This window comes from Alligator mississippiensis, chromosome 13 (assembly GCF_030867095.1).
Source record: "Alligator mississippiensis isolate rAllMis1 chromosome 13, rAllMis1, whole genome shotgun sequence".
Lineage (NCBI taxonomy): Eukaryota > Metazoa > Chordata > Crocodylia > Alligatoridae > Alligator > Alligator mississippiensis.
The window spans coordinates 52,646,801-52,665,475 of NC_081836.1; the positions used below are offsets into that span (position 1 = coordinate 52,646,801).

General features: G+C 47.6%; 1 protein-coding gene and 1 long non-coding RNA gene across 3 annotated transcripts; one reads left to right on the forward strand and one right to left on the reverse strand.

Moving 5' to 3' along the window:
- Nucleotides 1-1,370: 1,370 nt before the first annotated feature.
- LOC109284937 (uncharacterized) lies at nucleotides 1,371-3,909 on the reverse strand. Of its 2 annotated transcripts, none has more exons than XR_002092566.2 (3): nucleotides 3,820-3,909; nucleotides 3,094-3,511; nucleotides 1,371-2,394 (listed from the first exon to the last, which is right to left on the reverse strand). It is a non-coding gene; the product is annotated as an uncharacterized LOC109284937 (long non-coding RNA). The 2 variants fall into 2 exon arrangements; XR_002092565.2 differs by having other exon boundaries at nucleotides 3,094-3,514.
- LOC102570712 (cytochrome P450 3A24-like) lies at nucleotides 3,903-16,343 on the forward strand. Its single transcript, XM_006265964.4, has 13 exons — nucleotides 3,903-3,987; nucleotides 4,567-4,660; nucleotides 5,452-5,504; nucleotides 7,065-7,164; nucleotides 7,660-7,773; nucleotides 8,377-8,465; nucleotides 8,646-8,794; nucleotides 9,395-9,522; nucleotides 9,838-9,925; nucleotides 10,316-10,476; nucleotides 12,150-12,376; nucleotides 13,921-14,083; nucleotides 15,253-16,343. Exons 1-13 carry the CDS (start codon nucleotides 3,917-3,919, stop codon nucleotides 15,346-15,348), a joined length of 1,533 nt encoding a protein of 510 aa, XP_006266026.2. The 5' UTR covers nucleotides 3,903-3,916; the 3' UTR covers nucleotides 15,349-16,343.
- Nucleotides 16,344-18,675: the final 2,332 nt, after the last annotated feature.

Genomic DNA, 18,675 nt, shown 5'->3' on the forward strand with positions numbered 1-18,675 from the left:
GGTGCAGGTGTTGGTTGTATTGTAATGTCCAGGCTGCAACTGTTTTGCTGATCAAGAGGCGCCTCCAAACTCCCTTATTGAACTCTTAGTTCAGTGAAAAATCAATGAACTAATTAGCTAACACAGTGCACCAAGGGTCAGGAAGTAGTGATAGTTTTCCCTTGCAGCGGCTTTGCTAGTGAGCTCTTGTTATATGTCTGAGAGCTCATGGCTAAGCTGCTTCTGTAAGTAGGTTTATAAGACTTATGATTATTGGTATTAAAGTGACAGGCTGATGTAATGATCCCATAACAAGAGCTCCTAATACATACAGGAGAAACTTTTACAGTTCTTATTTTCTGAACAATTGAAAAGTAAGCTACTGTGATAGTGTTATCCACTAGACAGTGTTGCTACAAGGTGACTGAGCCTGTAGCGGGTTGTTAGGTAGCATACCACAGACTTTATTTTCTGGGGCAAACGCACCCTATGGAACTCAACATAACTATCAAATGTCATGTGCAAACAATAAAAAGTTAAACCAAACCCTGTAGTCTATTCCCAGACCCTGAGAGAGTACCCTGGCCCAGTGCTGCAGCCTTCGCTCTCTCTCCCATAGCTCCTGTCACTGGAAGTCATTAACTTCCTCTGGACCAGCAAATTATCCTCACCAGCTGGCCCAGTCCTCCTAGGCAGGCCTGCAATCACTTTCCTACCACCTGCAGCTGGGCTTCAACCCCTGAAACATGCAGCCATCTGCACAGCCTTTTCCACAGGGAAACAAAATGCAATTGGCCCAAAAGTATGTGTTCTCTCTCTCCCTTTAAACTTTAAGGGAGTACCATTCTCCATCAACCTCTGTCTTGAATGCTATAGGGTCTGTTATTGTCATCTTCTGTTCCATATTGATATCAGCAGGTTTTTCAGGTCTGAAGTGCTCTAGTGTTGTCCAGTGTTCTGGATCATGGTGCTGTGTACAGGCCAAGATTGCCACCGCTGTCCCTTGTCAAAACTGTTGTTTCATTTATCTCTCTGTTTTCACTGTAGAACCATTCAACTCAACCCCCTTGCAGGCGATGGTGGGGGTGAAGGTGGGAACCTGAGGCAGTGATTCTCAACCAGGGTGGCATGGCATGCTGGGGTGCCATGAGATCCTTTTAAGGGTGCCACATAACACTAACATTGTTAGGTGTTAAACACCTACGCATGCCTGATTCACAAGATAGACTTCGAGATTTCGAATGGGAATATCGGTGTGCGATTCTACACAGAGCTTCATGGTGGCTTAGGTTCGTTGTGAATGCAGTGGAGATGTGTGCCTCCATCTGAAATATTGACTGCTCTCTGTCCAAGACGGCATGGAGTGACGAAGAAGAACCAGGGGGACTGTGTAATTCTAGAGTCAAGCTGTTTTTATTTGAAATGTGCATTTGTACAGGCATATGGAAATGCGGCAATCTCCTCCCAAACAGAAAATGTGGCATACTACTCAGGCCCTGGCCCCTTCCCTCGTGCCATGCTGCAGCTCTGCTGGCACCTCAGGCTCTCCTTCTCCTCTTCTCTACTCTGAGTTGCCTCTTTTGGTGCCCAATCTGAGGGGCTGCAGAGGGCTATGGGAGCAGATGGGCTGAAGCGGGCCGTGTGTGAAAAGGCCTAGGGAAAATTTCAGGGGAGGGAACGAGGCTGATGTGGTTTGGAGATCCAGCAACGTGGGGACAGGAGCTGAGGGAGATCAGCTGGAGAGGGGCCGGGGGTGGGTTGTGGCACCACGGCTATGGGGAAAGTGGGCTGTGCGAGGAAGGAGTCTGGAGGAAAAGGGAGCTGTGGACATTAGGCCTGGAGGGGGTGACAGGGAGCCCAGGGGATGTGGGGTGGAGGGGAGATAAGGAGTGGGTCGGAGGGGACACAATTGGGGTTTCAGGGATAATGGACTGACAGGAACGGTGACTTAGGGGACGCGTCGGGGAGGGCAGGAGAGGAGGAGCAGATCTCATAACCATGACATTGAAATTCCTCTAACCTTAGTCTCCCACTTGGACTTTTGAATTTGACCCGGCAGTGGCCTGTGTAAGACAGGTCCCGGCCTGGAGAGAGCTGCGTTGCCATAGGAGAAGACTCGCCCCCAGATTTTCCCATATTTCTGGAAACTCTCCTTGTCACCGTGCACCGTGTCACCTTTGGCAGTGCAGGAGTGGGTGGGGAGCTCGCCGTGGTGAGTCTGAGCAGGGTTAACTAGCAGAGCTGTAACAACGGCAGGGTATAATTATCCAGGCAGCCTGCGAGCTGGGCTGCGTGAGCACCGGGAGCCTCCTCTAACTCCCCGCACGGTATCCCAAGCACGTTCCAGAGAAAGGCAGTGTTTTCCACCCAAAAAGACCCAATTTCTTGAAGAAGCCGAATGATCAGATCCCAAAGCTGCAAACAGAGAAACAAACAAACAAAAACCCCTTTTATGTGAATAGGGGCAGTACAGACTCGTGGGGAGTGCCCCGTTGTTTGGACCCATTGGATCTGTACCGAAATGTTGAGGCAAGGCTGTGACACTTGGAAACCCTGACTACGCTTCCCCCCTCCATCAGCCCCAGTTCAATATGCTTTTTCTCACACTGTGATTTTATTATTTTAGGACATGGGCAATATAAGCTATATCTTGTGGGACATGTTCTCCTCCCCCCCCCTCCCCGTCATAATTGCCATTAATCATTACTGAAAGAACAACAGAGCAGTCTATCTGATAGGCAGTCTGTAATGTGCCTGTGTGTTTTGGGCAAAATAAAATGAGTTCACCTGTCACATGGGTCCAGATCATTAAGAGTATTTAGGCCTCTGACTCACTGATCTCTACAGGAGTTTGGCCTCTATATATCTTTGATGATCTGGGCTTTGGTTCTTTGCTCTGGCAAGGTAGGAATTATTGGCTGGGGGAGAGAAGTGAATTGTAGCAGCATTCAATTGGGGGTGGGGAGGAAGAAGAAAGGAAGAACAGAGTTGATGTGTTAAGACTGGAGACAAGAAGAAATAGTGTAGAGTCAAAAAAGAAGCATAAGGGAGAAAAAAAATAAGATTGAGGATGATATGGACTGGTTATAAAAGTTGGCAGTGGAAAAGACTCACGAAATCCTCAAATGGAGACTCCACTAGCGCAGTGCCTGGTCCTCCAGCAAGCCTTCAAGGGATTTTTGTCTCAGGAAACAATTCTTGGCCTTGAGTGACTCAGTGTAGTTAGAGGGTGAAGGCCTGTCCCTCGCACTGTGGGCAGGCTGAGTCCCCCAGGAGATGCCTCCGATGTGAGGATCTTGGCTGCGCAATTTATGGTGATGGGGGATTGCTCTCGGGTTTTTCCTCTAGCTTGCTCCTATGTCCTTTTGGCTAGTGGCGAGCGAGACAAGGAGTCATCTGCACCTCAGGGTCTTGGGACTTGTACATAGGATGCTTGCCATCTATTAGGGAGTATTTGAAGCCCCAGGCTGAAGGGTCCGGGAGTGAGGAGACTTGCCAGTCGTAGCACCACACAGACTTGAACCATTGAGCTCTGCTATGTCGATAAAATACCAAACTGACATGAAATTTCATATCAGATAGATAGATAGATAGATAGATAGATAGATAGATAGATAGATAGATAGATAGATAGATAGATAGATAGATAGATAGATAGATAGATAGATAGATTCTTGTTTCCCAGCCCCTGCCCTCCCATACCCACATGCTCTACTTGGTTTTCACAGTTAACTGCAATATTGGAGACTGAGCAGCTCATTTACATGTTCTTGAAAGGAGAATCCTGCTTGAGAGTAAAGACAGCCCAGTGAGAGCAATCAGCCCTGCCTCCTGACTCACGTGATCCCCAGCACTGCTTCCAGGAAAACCCTGGGGCTGAAAAACTTTTCGAGGCAGCCAGGAGAGAAGGGCTGGTTCAGAGCAGGCAGCCGACGAGATGGATTTCCTTCCAAGTTTATCCCCAGAAACGTGGATGCTGCTCCTTGTGTTTCTGATGCTTTTCCTTCTGTAAGTGGAAACCTGCGTGTCTTAACTCGTACCAAAAAGGAAACTAAAAGCAGAGCTTTCCACGCTGTGTAAGCCCAATAGGATGAAAGGGAGGGGCAGCCCAGGGAAATGGCTAATGTTTATTTGCAGAAGAGAGACTTCAGGAGACGGGGGCACCAGGGGCGTGGGAAAATTGGACAAACCAGCTAGCGGGCATACTGCTTGCAAAGGAGGCTGGGGTAGAGGAGAGGACTAAACCTGTGTCTCACTACAAGGGCCTGCTGGTCTACCTGGGAAGAGGGGAGGAGTCTGGGAGGTGCCCTCACCTGCATGTTAGGGCAGCTCTGGGGAGCAGCTGGCACCTTGCTGTATTCCCCGGGCTGGAGGGATCTGTGCTCAAAGGCTACGTGCAGGCCATCCTGGTGCAGTGCTTTTTTCCCTGTAGGCTTTATCCGTCTCCCTGTTATCTGTCCATTACTTCAGCAGTGTCTAAGCAACAATGGTCTGCTGTTTAAACAACTTTCACCAGGGAGAAGACCATTCTTTTCCACTTCCGCAAACACCTGGCATCTCACTTGTTTGCCCTTCATTTACCTGCAGCTATGGGATCTGGCCATATGGGTGCTTTAAGAAGCTGGGCATTCCCGGGCCGAGGCCTCTTCCTTTCATCGGGACCTTCCTTGAATACCGGCATGTGAGTGACAGCAGTTTCGCTGAGCTTATTCTGATGATAAGGACTTTTCAGTAACCTTGGGTCCTGGGTATCTGCCTTGTACCCCCTGGAGAGTTCATAAGAAGACCCTGGTGGGTGACTGCAGAGACCAGATCTGAACTCAGAGGTTGACTTGACTTAAGAAGTTAAAGAGGGAGCAACTTATAGCAAGTGGACCCTTTTTCCCCCATTTCTACTGTGGGGGAGAAGGCAGCAGTTTGGATTTAAAAGAGGCAAGAGCATCACTCAGTAATGGGTAATGGGTGTTCCCCTGGTCTAGATAAGGGCTCTATACTAAATCATTTCAGATGGAGCCTTGAAACCCAAAGTCCTGCCTGCAGAATTAATATGAAAGGTCTCAAGGCCTTCCTGGTGAGCACAATGTATTATTGGCCAGAAAAGTCCTTCCTTTCATCTTTGTGCAGTGCTGTGTGCCGCCCTCCCCCTGCTGATGGGTGTTGCAGTGGGGACGTATGGAGACAGTAGTGAAGCACTTGCATCCATTTGAGCCATGCGACAGGTCAAGTGAATTCACTGGTTCATGTGAACAAAGTCCCTCATATTTTTCTCCCATCTTTTTATTATAAGCCACTGGTTTTCTTAAGGTTTCCCATCCTGCAGCCCTAGCCCAGTTTCCAAGGACACTCACTTGACCCATCACTGCTGGTTATTGTACCTATGTGATATGATTAAATACCTCCACAGAATCCAAGCTGTGGTCCTGCTTCCCTCAGTTTTCTGGCAGCCATCCAACCTCTGGTTTTCTCTTGCAGGGCCTGATAGAGTTTGACCAGAAGTGCTTTGAGAAGTACGGCAAAATATGGGGGTGAGTTTTGCACTGACGGAAATTGCCAGTTTGGGATGTCATCCAGGGACCACCAAAATAAAAATACTGATGCCCCTTCCAGGGGCTGATTGTTGAGTGTGGCCTCACCCACTCCATTTTGGCATTTTTCTCTCCTCTGAGCTGTAGATTTTTTTCTTATCCCCCAGCTCCTTCCTCGAACAAGGGGCTGAGCTACCTTCCAACCTGGCTCTGTTGCACGCACAGCACAGGCTTTGTGCTGGTAGGAGCTCGCGGTCTCTTCTCACTTTGCCTCTGAGAGCTCTTGAGCTGCAGGGGAATTGTTGCACACAACTCTGGAAAGTTTAATGAAGCCCAAAACATTTTAAAATGAGTGAAGCCTGAAACCCCCATGCTTCCCCAGGCTCCCCTGCCCTTTGGCCAAGCCCCTGGGTTTTAATGTTCGTCAGCCGACATTGAATGAACAGAATCTGAAACAGAATCTGTAGCTGGGCAGTTTTTTCTCTCCTCTTTTTGAGGCTGCAGACTGATGAGTTTTGTAGTGCTACATGCTGCAGTTCTTTTTAGTGGTGCATAAATATGTGTTTGTACAGTCACAGGCCCCTGGCGTGCTATTGAATCACTGCAGAGGTGTGCTGTCCTGCTAGGGAGTAATAGGGAGTTGCTGTTTTGTTCTCCCCGACTCCCATCCGCCTGGAGGGGAGCATGTCTATGAGCTGGATCACTGACAGCCTGCCTTATCCCTTGCTGGTGAAGACAAATCACTGGGCAGCTGTCAGTGACTGATGGGCATCAGTGTCTGGCACCAGGGCAGCAGCACGGGGGGATACAGAACTGCAGTTCCCAGACTGGGATTGAGGGCATTGCAGCAGGGTCAAGAGCAGGCTGCCATGACAAAAATGGTGGCGCACACCTGCAGCAATGTGGTCTCCACTGCTGTGTCTGGGAAAGCACCTAGAGAGCTGTTGCTGCCCAAGGACCAGGGCATGGTGCAGTCTGAGAGCTCATCAGCCTCCAAGCGAGGGTGGCCCGGAGAGCTGCAGCTGCCAGTCCTAGCTGGGATGCAGGTAGGGTGCACATCTTTGGACTTGCTTTCTGCAGTACTACAAGGTGATATGCAGTGCTACAAGTGTGATGTCTGTTCACAGTCTAAGACACTATGCAAAGAAATCCATTTACCCTACATTTAGGCTAATCCAACTGGATTAATCTATGACGGAAATAAAGAACTCTCCAACAGCACTAACAGGGTGAATCAACGCAATGATGATCAGTAGCTTTCCACCTGAACACCCCAGGCTTGGGAATATCAGTTCTCAGCACAGCAGCTATTTGCTAGATATGTCCAGATAGCAGAGCTTAGAACATCTCCCCCATCCAAATTCTCCTGTTTAATGCAAAATAAAACAATTTTGGCATCTTCTCTCCTTGACACTGCTTTTGAAGGAAGGGGTCTGAAGCCCTTAAGTATTGGGCATCTGTATATTAGTATTCATGTGTATTTATTCATAAATAAATCAAGCACACCTGCTCTGTATAATAGCAAGCAAAGGACTAATTGTGAGTTTCTCTTCATCCCAGGATTTTCGACGGCCGGCAGCCTGTACTGGCTATTCTGGATCCTATAATCATCAAAACCATCCTGGTGAAAGAATGCTACACCCTCTTTACCAATCGCCGGGTAGGTATCTTGAACAGAGCTGATCCACATACATCTGATGGAGTGAATGTGCACAAAAAAGGCAAATTTGATTCCCAGGGCAGTGCAGCCTGTGAACCACCCGGTCTGCCCAGAGCACGGATTTAGGAGGACACCTGAGTTCTGCTTTGCTGCTCGGTGATCTTTGACAAGTCATTTTTACTGCTCTCTGCATCCGCTTCTGTATCTGCAACGGAAGGATAATGATATTTCCCATGGGTTGTGAGGTTCTCCTGGTTACTTTTTTACAGCCTTGGTCTAAAGATACTGTATGTAATTTAGCCATCTTCAGCGTCTGCTTCCACATTTGCAGCCATCAAGTGAATGGACCTGATCCTGCCATTTCCTAGGGCAGGCCCAGGCTTTACGGGAAATGTCCATGATCCATTTTCAAGGCCAACATGTGAGTGGGCTGGTTGAAGTCCTAAGGCCATGCCCTGTATAAACAGGGATCTCTTCTGTCTTCTTCCTCCATAGGTCTTTGGGATCAGTGGTGACCTGGAGTGCGCCCTCAACATAGCTCCAGACGAGCAGTGGAAGAGGATTCGGACTGTGCTGTCTCCGACATTCACCAGCGGGAGGCTAAAGGAGGTAAAGCCAAGGAGGCTAGAAGTGCAGACAGACCTAGCATATGAAACATTTCCAAGTGTAACAGCCTTTACATGCTGGAGCCCGGCAGCACCCTTCCCTGGAGCCCACCATTGATCTGGGACCTCTTCTTGCGATCCCTTTTCAGGAAGAGTGATGGGAGACTGGACTGCTGCTGTATTGCAAGTCCGACAGGAAGGCAGGAGGATGAGTTTGTCAGTGCTTCACATCCCACACCGTGCTCTGGGGCAGGGCTTTCCCGTCCTGCAGTAGCTTCCTCTGTCACTGTTGGAGAGTTCCTGCTCCGCTCTCTGCAGCACATGGGACGCTGGCACGTGCAGGGGTGTTTGCAGGGGACCCTTTTCAGTTCCTACCCATCTGGCTGCATGGACCAGTCACTAACTTGAGAGCAACCCCCTTCATTTCCCAGTGGGGTCTGAAGCCCTGCAGTGATCCCCCCCCCACTCCCCACCAGTCTCAAACCAGAGAGTTGATAACTATTAGCTGGCAGTTAGCACACCGCAATGCTGCTCCCTGGAAGTTTGTGGCTCTGCTTAATGGATGTGAAGGAGTCTGCAGTGCCTTGTGCTTTGTTTTGCATTTCAGATGTTACCCATCATCCATTCCTATGCAGACACATTAGTTAAAACGGTGCAGAAGAAAGTGGATAAAGATGAGTCCATGAACATGAAGGAGTGAGTAGTTCTCTGGGGGCAGCAGATCTGTGCTCCAAATGTGGGCAGGAAGCAAATTTGGGGGAGTACTGAGACCATTTGCAGGGGAGGGTCTCCCTACCCAGGATTCTTAGTGGAGAGAAAATTTTTGTGGGGATGCCTGCGAGACCTTTATATTCATGTTCTCCCCTTTCTCCTCAGCGTCTTTGGAGCCTACAGCTTGGACGTGGTGACCAGCACTTCATTCAGCGTGAACGTCGACTCCATGAACAACCCAAAGGACCCTTTTGTCGCCTACATCAAGAAGTATCTCGAGTTCACATTCTTAAACCCAGTGCTCGTGTTAGCTGGTATGAGGCTCCTGCACATCTAAGCTCTTAGCCCCTGACATGGTGCATTAGGGACTGATCCTACAAGGTGCCGAGATACCCTTATTTCCCATTAATTCAGGGTCCCCTTGTCCTTTCAGGCAGTGTTCAGTGTGTCACTGTACTAGGCCCCCACATGGGTTCATAAAGGTGCTAACGTAGAAATCATGGTAAAGACCCCATTCTTACAGCCAGTGCAGCGCTGTGGTGACTGCGTCTCTGGTGAGCCCCTCCAGGCAAAAATTAAGTGAATGCCAAGATGAGGTGGAAGAAGTATTTCTTCTATAAAGGAAAGTGAAAGGAGCAGAGATGTACAAGTCAGGAGATTTCCAAGTGAAATTCAGATCTCTACACACCTTTGCGCTGGCAGGAAATCGGAGCTGGGCTCGGTTCATGGGGAGTCTCCAGCTGTGGTTCACGCCGGCAGCACCAGGACGAGTGGTTTGCCAGCTATTTTTGTTGAGGTGCCCTGACCTTGCTCCCCCTCTTGCTGTGCCCTGTTGCTCACTGTTCTCTGAAGACCTCTTGGCTGAACCTCAGTGTTTGCAATGCAGACACCTGTTTTGTTCCTCTCCTTTTCAGTGGTGTTCCCCTTTCTGATCCCTATACTGAAGAAAATGAATGTGACTGTGATGCCCGCAGGATTCATGGACTTCTTCTTCAACGTCCTCAAGAATATAAAGGAGGAACGGCAAAAGAACAGAAACACGGTCAGTCCAGCTCATGTGCCTTCTGTCTTGTGGGCACTTACTCTAGGGAAGTCCACTTGCATCTCGTGACGATGCACAGATGCTCTTGGTATCACCTTTCAGCTGGCCACGCTTGGGTAGGCTCAGAGAAGTGTCCTGTTTAGACGTCTGTGGAAACATCCATTTCTTCCAAATGAGCTTTCAGTCTGTCACTTCAAGAGTTTCATAGTCATCAGGCCAGAAGGTTCCCCAGGACCTTGTTGTGCACTGAGGCTGGGTTAGTGTTGAACTTGTGTTGGACCAGCTTACAGGATTTTCCCCATCTTTCTGCTCCAGGACCGGGTGGATTTCTTGCAGCTGATGCTTGATTCACAGAACCCAGATGACAGCTCCAAACCTAAGGAGGAGAAGCATGCATATAAAAGTAAGGCTGTAAGTGCCCCCTCCCCACAACATGGTGTATAAGGGGTAGTAGTTAGCACCTTTAAAGACAACTTCCAAGAGGCAGCAATTTGGGCAAATGACTCAGGCCCATATCTGAGAAACTTGCCTGGAAATGAGGCACCAAGAGCCATCAGGAAAGAGTAATATGTGCTTATCGGGTGTATTTTTAGACTGTAGAAATCAAGCTGCACAAATCTCATTTGTCCATAATTAATTTTGTCTCCCCTCCCCACCTGTTATTGTTGCCTTGGATTGAAAGCTCTTTGGGCAGGGACAGTTTCTTCCTTGCGGGGTCCTAAGCTACTATGCTGTTTGCTAAAATCCTGCGCTCTTTGAGTTTTGCCCTTCCTGTATGTGTTTGTCTCTCCAGCACTGACGGACACCGAGATTCTGGCACAGGCTCTCGTCTTTATACTTGCTGGTTATGAGACCACCAGTTCCACTCTCAGCTTCATCTCCTATAACCTGGCCACTCACCCGGATGTGCAGCAGCGGCTGCATGAAGAGATCGATGCTGCTCTCCCCAACAAGGTAAGATCTTTGGTGCTCTGTTTCCAGCAGTAACACCCTGCTCAGAGGCTGATCCCAAACCCCGCTGGAAGGCAGACTCTTCTCCATACAGGACACCTCAGGGACAGTGGGTGACAATCTCACATTGTGCACCAGTATAATGCAGGCTTCCTCTGGCCAGAACATCCCAGCACTGGTGGGGAGGTGGCGATTAGGCCTGTGCGAGTAGGCAGCTATTCAATCCAGCTTCGGATCCAGCCTCTCTGGATGGCCACGATCTGATCCAGAGCTCCTGACCGGGTTACCGTTTCGATCCGGCCAAAGCGGCTCCAAAATTTTGGAGCTGCCTCAGAGATCTGGCCAGAGGGTAGAATGGGAATCAATGAAATATCTATAATTTGCTGTTTTTTGTCTGATTTGGATGAGAATTGTAGAGACAGTAGCCTCTGCTGAGGGCAAGAAGCCTGCCAAGTTTCATGAAGATCGGTGCAGGGCTTTGGGGGAAACTGTACCCCAAATTCTTGAAAGCAAAACTCATGTCACGTGTACGTGTTACGCTACATGGGGGTGAAAACTGCAGGGGTGGGGGTCCCTGCTCAGGCCACAAAGCCTGCCAAGTTTCAAGAAGATCGGTGCAGGAGTTTGGGGGGAACTGCATTTCAAGCTGCTGACAGGTAAAACTCGTGCCATGGGTGACACCGTGTGTGTTAAGGCGCAGCAGGGTGACAGCTGCAGGGGTGGCGGCCCCCCATGACGCCTGCCAGCTGTGGAGGAGATCGGTGCAGGGGGGTTCTGGGGCCCTGCACCCCTAGCTGCTGACAGACAAAACTCGGGACATGGGTGCTTGTGGGACTGACTGTCGCTGTCTTGGGGCAGTTGATTGTCTGTATTGATTATTTCCGCTCCTTAGTCTGTGGTTTTGTAGGGGTTAATCCTTGCTAATTAGCTTGTTAACACCCCAGAATGCCCCTGCACCTATCTCCTCGACAGCTGGCAGGCGTCATGGCCGCAGCAGGGGCTAACAGGCTGTGCCTCACCACACACACTGTCACCCATGGACATCATGCTCTCTGCAGTCTACCACCCCTGCAAGTTTCATCCAGATCAGACAAAAACCAACAAAGTTACAGATATTTCATTGATTGCCCATTATACCCTATAGCCGGATCTCTGAGGTGGCTCTGAAGCTTTTCCAAAGTGGTTTGGAAGCTCTGAACCGCTTCGGAAAGCCTAACGAAGCCAGGGCTTCGATCCAGACATGCTGCTTCGGACACCACGCACAGCCCTAGTGGAGATACCCCGTGAAACATCCCTTAAAAGACTGGTCTCTCTGTGCCAGGTGGTGCCTAAAAGTGGGAGCAGGGTTAAGAAGAGAAAATGAGGCCACTCCTCCTGTCTACCTCTAAGCAAATTTTAAAATGGAAGTGAGAGGGTGAGGAAGTTGTAGACATAGAAAAGCCTCATGGTGCCAATACCTGCTTGACAAGGGCTCATTAGTCTTAGGTTCACCCGTGGTACACTGCAATGCAATGTTTAAGGAAGCTGGGCATGAATCTTCTTCTTCTGAGTCACAACCCCACTGCAACATGCAGATCTGTTTAGGATAGTTACTGTGCCTATAGGCAGCATGGTAAGCTTTGAGAGAGCTTCCCACGGACCTGGAAGTCCATTCTCCTCTGCCATTCTCTCCCAAGGCCAGGCCCACCTATGAGGCCGTGATGCAGATGGAGTATCTTGATATGGTGGTGAATGAAACACTCAGACTCTTCCCCCCCGGCGGGAGGATTGAACGTGTCTGCAAGGAGACCACTGAGATAAATGGAGTGACCATTCCAAAAGGGACTGTCACCGTGATCCCAAGCTACCTGCTGCATCGTGATCCAGGGCACTGGCCAGAGCCAGAGGAGTTCAGGCCTGAGAGGTAAGGGCATGCGGGGGGGAGAAGAAATGCACATTTGTTTTGCAGCCAGCTCATGGAAACTGCAACAATGGTGGGGAAAGCGTGATTACATTTAAATGGGGCTTTTATCATTGTTTGACATCTAGTCCCAGTATTTCCACGCAAGGAACTTTACAGTCTGCATCCATGAGCTGTGCATGGAATTTAATTAACTATATTGAAGAAAATGACAGTGAGACCAGCTGCCAGCAGCTGCAGTATTGATGGGTTCATGGCCAGAAATTAAAACAAGAGCCATTGGGGACTGGCACGATGCCATGCAAATTAGCATGTGGAAAGGCAAAGACTTTGTGACAGATCCTGGTCTGACCTTTTGGTGATCCCTAGGAGCTCTGGGTCCTTTCCTCATTGCCCTGCTGAGTATCCTCAGAGTTTCTGACCCATTTGGCTCTTGGGACACCTCTCCTCCCTAGCAAATATTAGTCTAATCAACCCCCTGACTAGACCTTACATCTTAGTGTGGGAGAATTTCCAATAGAGCTGTGAAGCCCTTTGGAAATTTTGAATGGAGGTTTGGTCCCCTTTGAATTGTCAGTATGGGTATCTACATACTTTTGCTGATCATAGTCATCTTTTATGGACCCCTAAGAAATGGTCTGCAGATTCCCAGATGTCCATATACCACAGGTTGAAAACCACTGGTTTAAAGAGTTACTTTCTCATTTGAAAGTCCTGTCCAGTATTGCACATGTCTTCAGCAGCTAGCAACCATCCTAGTGACCTTCAGCTCCTACCTGGCTTCTGTCTTTCCCCAAACTCAGTGTAACTTTTCCTTTATTCCCCCAAAAGGCTTCTCTTAAATTTCCTCATCATTAACTCCTCATCTCTCATCCCCCATTATAATTCCCAAGGCACTTGTTAACTTTGGCAGATGATTTCCTTCCAAGGCCTGGCATCTATCTGCTAATTGAACTGCTATGTTCTACTCTGATTTGTGCCAGGCCGTACTTGCACACACATTTCCATGAGCAGAAGGGTGCTCCCCTGCCCTAAAATTATTCTATTGCATATGAACATTCCCAGAGTTTTGCTTCCTACCTGTCTGATAGGTACATTAATATATACTGGGCCATTGTCTAGTGTCACCAGAGCTGACTACGAACAGGCTAATCATTTCTTGTTTAGGTCAGAATGCAAGAACACATTTTGTATCAAATACCATGTTTCACACAAGCATAAATCATTATATTTATGAAAAAGTTGAATGTATCCTTAGGTGTTGACTGAGACTAATCAGGACAGCAGATGGTCCAACATACAGGGATACTTCTGTATAAGGAAACAGCACCACCCTCCGAAGTGAACCATTGCAGAGCTTGGCACCCCATGACAGCTGTGGAGGAAGCAAAAATTAATTTTCCAGTTCTAGTTCAAAAACAATCCCTGTTCAACAATTGCTGTTACATCAGACTAGGACAAATGAAGCCAGAGTCAGAGATGGAGCAAAAGGTTAGGAGAAGATATGAAGAATTAACCTCTTTCTTTATCTCTCTGTTTGGAACCAGGTTCAGTAAAGAGAACAGAGACAGCATGGACCCCTATATCTTCCTGCCCTTTGGAGCCGGTCCAAGGAACTGCATTGGAATGAGGTTTGCTCTCCTCAGCCTGAAAATTGCCTTAGTTGTCCTGTTGCAAAGATTTTCCTTCAGGACCTGCAAAGATACCCCGGTGAGAACGCATGTTTGAATGTGGACGGACTAGCATAGTCTTGTAGAGAGATCGTTTTCATGTCTGTCTCAGGATTCATAGGGCACTTGTAGGGCACTCAGGATACATGGGTCGTCCACATGCATCAAAAACCCTTCCCCTATGAGCTCAGAGATTCATAGTTTGTGGAGCACTGAACCTTGTCTGAAGCCCTGGTTTTATCTTCACACTGATAGAGCAGGAAGAAAGCTTCCCATGTAGATTTGAGGCACATGGGGATAAGTGGAGTTAAATACTGCAGGTCAGAGATGACCATGCAAACTTCAGGCCAGATTCAATGCACAAAACCATGTCATCAACCATGAAATTTGGTGGTAGGAGGAGTGGTGGCTGGCCCATCTCCAGGAGCCACAGCAGTTAATGCTGCCACTGCCAAATGTTAGCCTCACAGGCACATGACATGGCTCAACACTGTGCGTCTGGCCCACCGACCTGCCCCACTTCCTCTCCTCTAGTCCCCTGGACCTGATGAGTTGGACATCACTGCTTTAGGTGATTATAAATCAGCACAATACATGTTATTGCCATATATATTATTGAGCCACTTGGAAGATTAATTTTACATAGGTGAGAGATTTCAGAAGGATGTCTCTGGAGTCTACAGACCCCTTTGATCCGCTGTGGGCAAGGCAAACTTCCCCACGCTTCTCTGGAAATCTGCCTGGATCATGGCTTAAAAGGGCTTTTCTCAAAAAGGGGAGATCCCTGTAAGGGACCCAAGACTACAAACTACGTAGGTTCAAATAAGGGACCCAAGGCTATGACCTGAGTAATCAATCCAAAGACAGATAACCTCAGTAGTCCAAGAACTTATAGGGATGTCCTTTCGGCATGCCCATGGTCTTGCCCGGGATCAGCTTCAGCCCTTCCTTCTGGAGATGATTGAAGTCAGCGCTGCGGGAGCCTGGAGTCAGTGCTCTATGTGTCTATCATGAAATAAATATGTTGGTTGAAATTGCATGGTAGATAATCCCCGCCGCAAGCTCGGTGTCTGTGGCAGCCAGTGGAAGGCATCTCTTCCTTTTTCAGTGCAGGGGTTTGCCATTTAAAGATCCTGAATGTATCTTTGGTGAATATTCTGTAACATTCAGGGTGCATGACCTTGTTATTTCTCTCTCCTCATGGTGAAGATCCCTCTAGTGCTGGACTCAAAGGTTTTCATGCAACCCAAGAAGCCCATCCTACTGAAGATGGTCCCCAGACCCCGTATTCAGCCAGAAGAGTAAAAGAGATTGCAGCAGAGCCTTCTGTCTGATGTTCCTTCCACCTGCTCCTGTTGTATGAGAAGAGGCGACGTAAAACTGTGTGAGATGCATTGGTGCAAGCAGCCTTTTCCAGCAGAGCAGCGTGTCTTCACAAAAGGATGGTGCTAATTCCAGCGATCTGGAGAAGCACTGAGTGCTCCTCGTGTCATGACTACCACCCTTTCAGCTAAGCAGAGGTCAGGATGCCTCTGAGAGCTTTAAGATACATTTAACAGATTAAGCTCTTCTCAACACCTTTAATCAGATGTTGGCAGTCTCTTTTGGAAGTTTAATGTAAATCAAGATAGGGAGGCAAACTGCCCACATGCAAACTACCCATTTTATTCCCATTCTTACTGCTTCGTAGGATGAACCTATCTGTCTTTTGCTTCTATATGCACAGGGGTGTGCTATTAGCTATGGCTTTTTTCCTGGGCCATGTGATGTTTCACTGTTGTGACCCTGTAAGTGGTAGTCATTATGGCGTTGCAGGAAATAATATCCATGGCCAGTTTCTGGAATAGACTTGCACAGCCTTACACAGCTCTCTTTTGATTTGATGTGCTTTTTATGAATGACTTGGTCATGATTCACATGGCTGGGGAGTTGACTGGAGGAGCCTAGGGATAAGCAATTCCCATTAACGATCGGTGATTTGTGGAGTGGGAGTGAAGTGCACTGCAGGTTCGCTCTGATTGCTTGCTTATTTTATCTCACTGGGCCTCCAGTGGTCTCTTAGGGAGGGATGATTTTTGCATAGATATCAGTCTGGGTATAGGGCTGTTTCGGTTTTTTTTCTGTTTCATTCTGTTCTGTAAAAATGACTAGGAGCTTTAAACCAGGAAAAAGGACAGTGCTTTGGCAAGGTGCAGGGCTGTGAAAGCCATGACCTGAAGAAGAATGTTTTACATTTAAAAGCTTGTCTAACTCGACCTCAGTTACGCAGTTGGTCCAATAAAAGATATTTCCCAAAGAAATCCTTTCCTCTTATGAAAATCTTCATTTTGGAAGAAGGATGGTCTTCTAAGAAGTGCTAATGCAAGGTTATTAAATTAAAAATCTACATACTTTACTATTTGCATTTGAATTTAGTTAAAGCCAGCTGCTAATTCTGGCCATCCGCACACAAATAAACCCATTACCAGAACATATCGTTCATAATTTAGGGAGGCGTCCAGGCAGTTGACCTAATCTTATTGCATCTGCCATGCTCAACAAGGTGGGCTTTTGTCATTACTTAGATGGGAGATTTCTAGGGAAATTTCGATGCTACAAAAGGAGTGTTAATCATTGAGCCAAGGGCCCTCTTCCTCAGCAATGAGTAAATACCCCAATATGAATTATGGGACAGTGAATTCCAGGAAGTTATAGCTTTTAAATGAGATTGAAATCGAAGCCTGGAGTTCCTGTGGTTATCGCAGTATGTATTGACTTTTAATTGTTCTCTGCTCGTTAAAGTGCAAATGAGGTGGTCCTGTCCGGTGACAGAACACTTTTCACACCTTTCAGATCCTTTCCTAAACTTGCAGAACTCTACTTCTGTGCATCATTCAATAGCGCCACATTTTGTCCTAAAAATGGCTGCACTTCAGCACTGGATAAAGTGATCTCTAGATGTATAGAATTTACACAACCCATAAAATGTAGGAAGCACCTTTGGATTCCCTCGGGATGAAAGATTATTATTATAATAAATCTTTAGTGTGGAACACGAGATATAATAGCATTAAGTCAGCGACACAAGAGTCACTTCTTGGACACAGATGCTAAATTGGACTGCTACAGACGCCTGTACACCAACACAAACATCAATTTCTGGAGCTTTTTTTCTTCCACCCTGCACTAGATTGCTATTCAGAAACTCATTCTTTATAGTCTGTATAATTGTATCCTCATGGAATTTGGTAGAATACCACAGTAGAGAGGAGGCAACCATCAAGCCTCTAGATCATGATGTATGTGTAAGAGGTCTAGTTACCAAGATCCTTGATATGTATGCCTAAGTAAGTGTACTGAGAAGTGGAGGCTGCCCGAGACCTACCATCCGCCCTTTAGACCTTTGAGACAGAATCTAAAGGCCAGACCAAGTCCAGATGTTCAGTGCCTCAGTGGTTGTAGCTTCTGCCAGACAACAACAGATAAGAACAGCTGCTGACTGCCTAATGCCTCAGCAGCTGTCAGGGTCATGTCTCTTAGCCTTTTTCCAACCCAGGAGTACCCACAAGGCAGTGGGGGCTAGGGGTTTGAGGCACCCTTTACTCCCCTTGCTCTGCAGGTTGCAGCATTGCTGTATTTTATAGGAGCTACCCTGCCACGAGTAGCCCTACCACGTTGCCACTAGGCCCTCCAATCGAACACAGTTTACAGTCATCCCCAGGACCAGTAGAGAGATGCAACAGTCTTTCTTTCCAGCATAACATTCACAATATGGGGAATAATCTATACCAGAAGGTAGCACTTTTTTCACGCAGTCAGCTGTGAGCTGAAAGAGAGAGGAAATACGAAAGCACCGACTTGAACTACAACATATATAAGGCTGCCACTTCCACCTTCCACGCTTCATGACTTTCGGTGGTTCAGCTGCTTGAGGTTACTTCAGTAGGACCACAAAAGATTTTATACTCAGCTGTCTTTTTCCATTCTCTAATACAATAAATAGCCCTGTATTTAACTGCAGCTACAACACTGAATGCCAAGAAAGAGCAAATACAGAGACTGTCCTCGAGAGATAAGCAAGGCTCTTTCCTCAGAGAAGGGCAAGAGAAAAGGGTCGAATCCGTGATAGGTGACGGTTGTTTTAAGGCCACACAACACGATTCACGAAGTCCTCTAACCTGCCTTGAGAGGTAGAGAAGGGTGACCAACTCCCACCAAGGATGGAGACCTGTGGATTAATACCTCCCTTGTCTGCTGAAGAGAGGGCCATGTCCCAGCTATTGATCAGTAGTAATGGAAAAGAGCTTCACGTGCAATATCTTACCAAGAGTAGCTTGGAGAATGGAAAAAGCTTGTATGTATAAATGTCAGCTCTACTGAACAGATACTACCTTTCTATCTCTAGTAATCTGCTGCAAGAACAAAATCTACAAAGGGGAGAGAACTACTCTGAAGTACTGGGATGGGTGGAAAGGTTTTGTCTGGGAACTTCTTGGACTATCCAGATCTTCCAGAAAAGGCCAGGAGTCTTTGTGAAGTCAGCTCCATGGCCTGAGACAGCCACTATTATACAAACATTGTGATTGGTCCCTGCTCCAGCTGGGATTGAGTTATCCCTTTAGCAGTCAGTCATTGGCTGCTGTGTTTTCAGAA

Excerpts from the sequence above, each read along its gene's own strand:
- LOC102570712 (XM_006265964.4), top strand. The coding sequence starts at position 3,917 with ATGGATTTCCTTCCAAGTTTATCCCCAGAAACGTGGATGCTGCTCCTT. Across the intron at positions 7,165-7,659 it reads CCCTCTTTACCAATCGCCGG|GTCTTTGGGATCAGTGGTGA; the intron begins GTAGGTATCTTG and ends CTTCCTCCATAG. Across the intron at positions 9,926-10,315 it reads GGAGAAGCATGCATATAAAA|CACTGACGGACACCGAGATT; the intron begins GTAAGGCTGTAA and ends TTGTCTCTCCAG.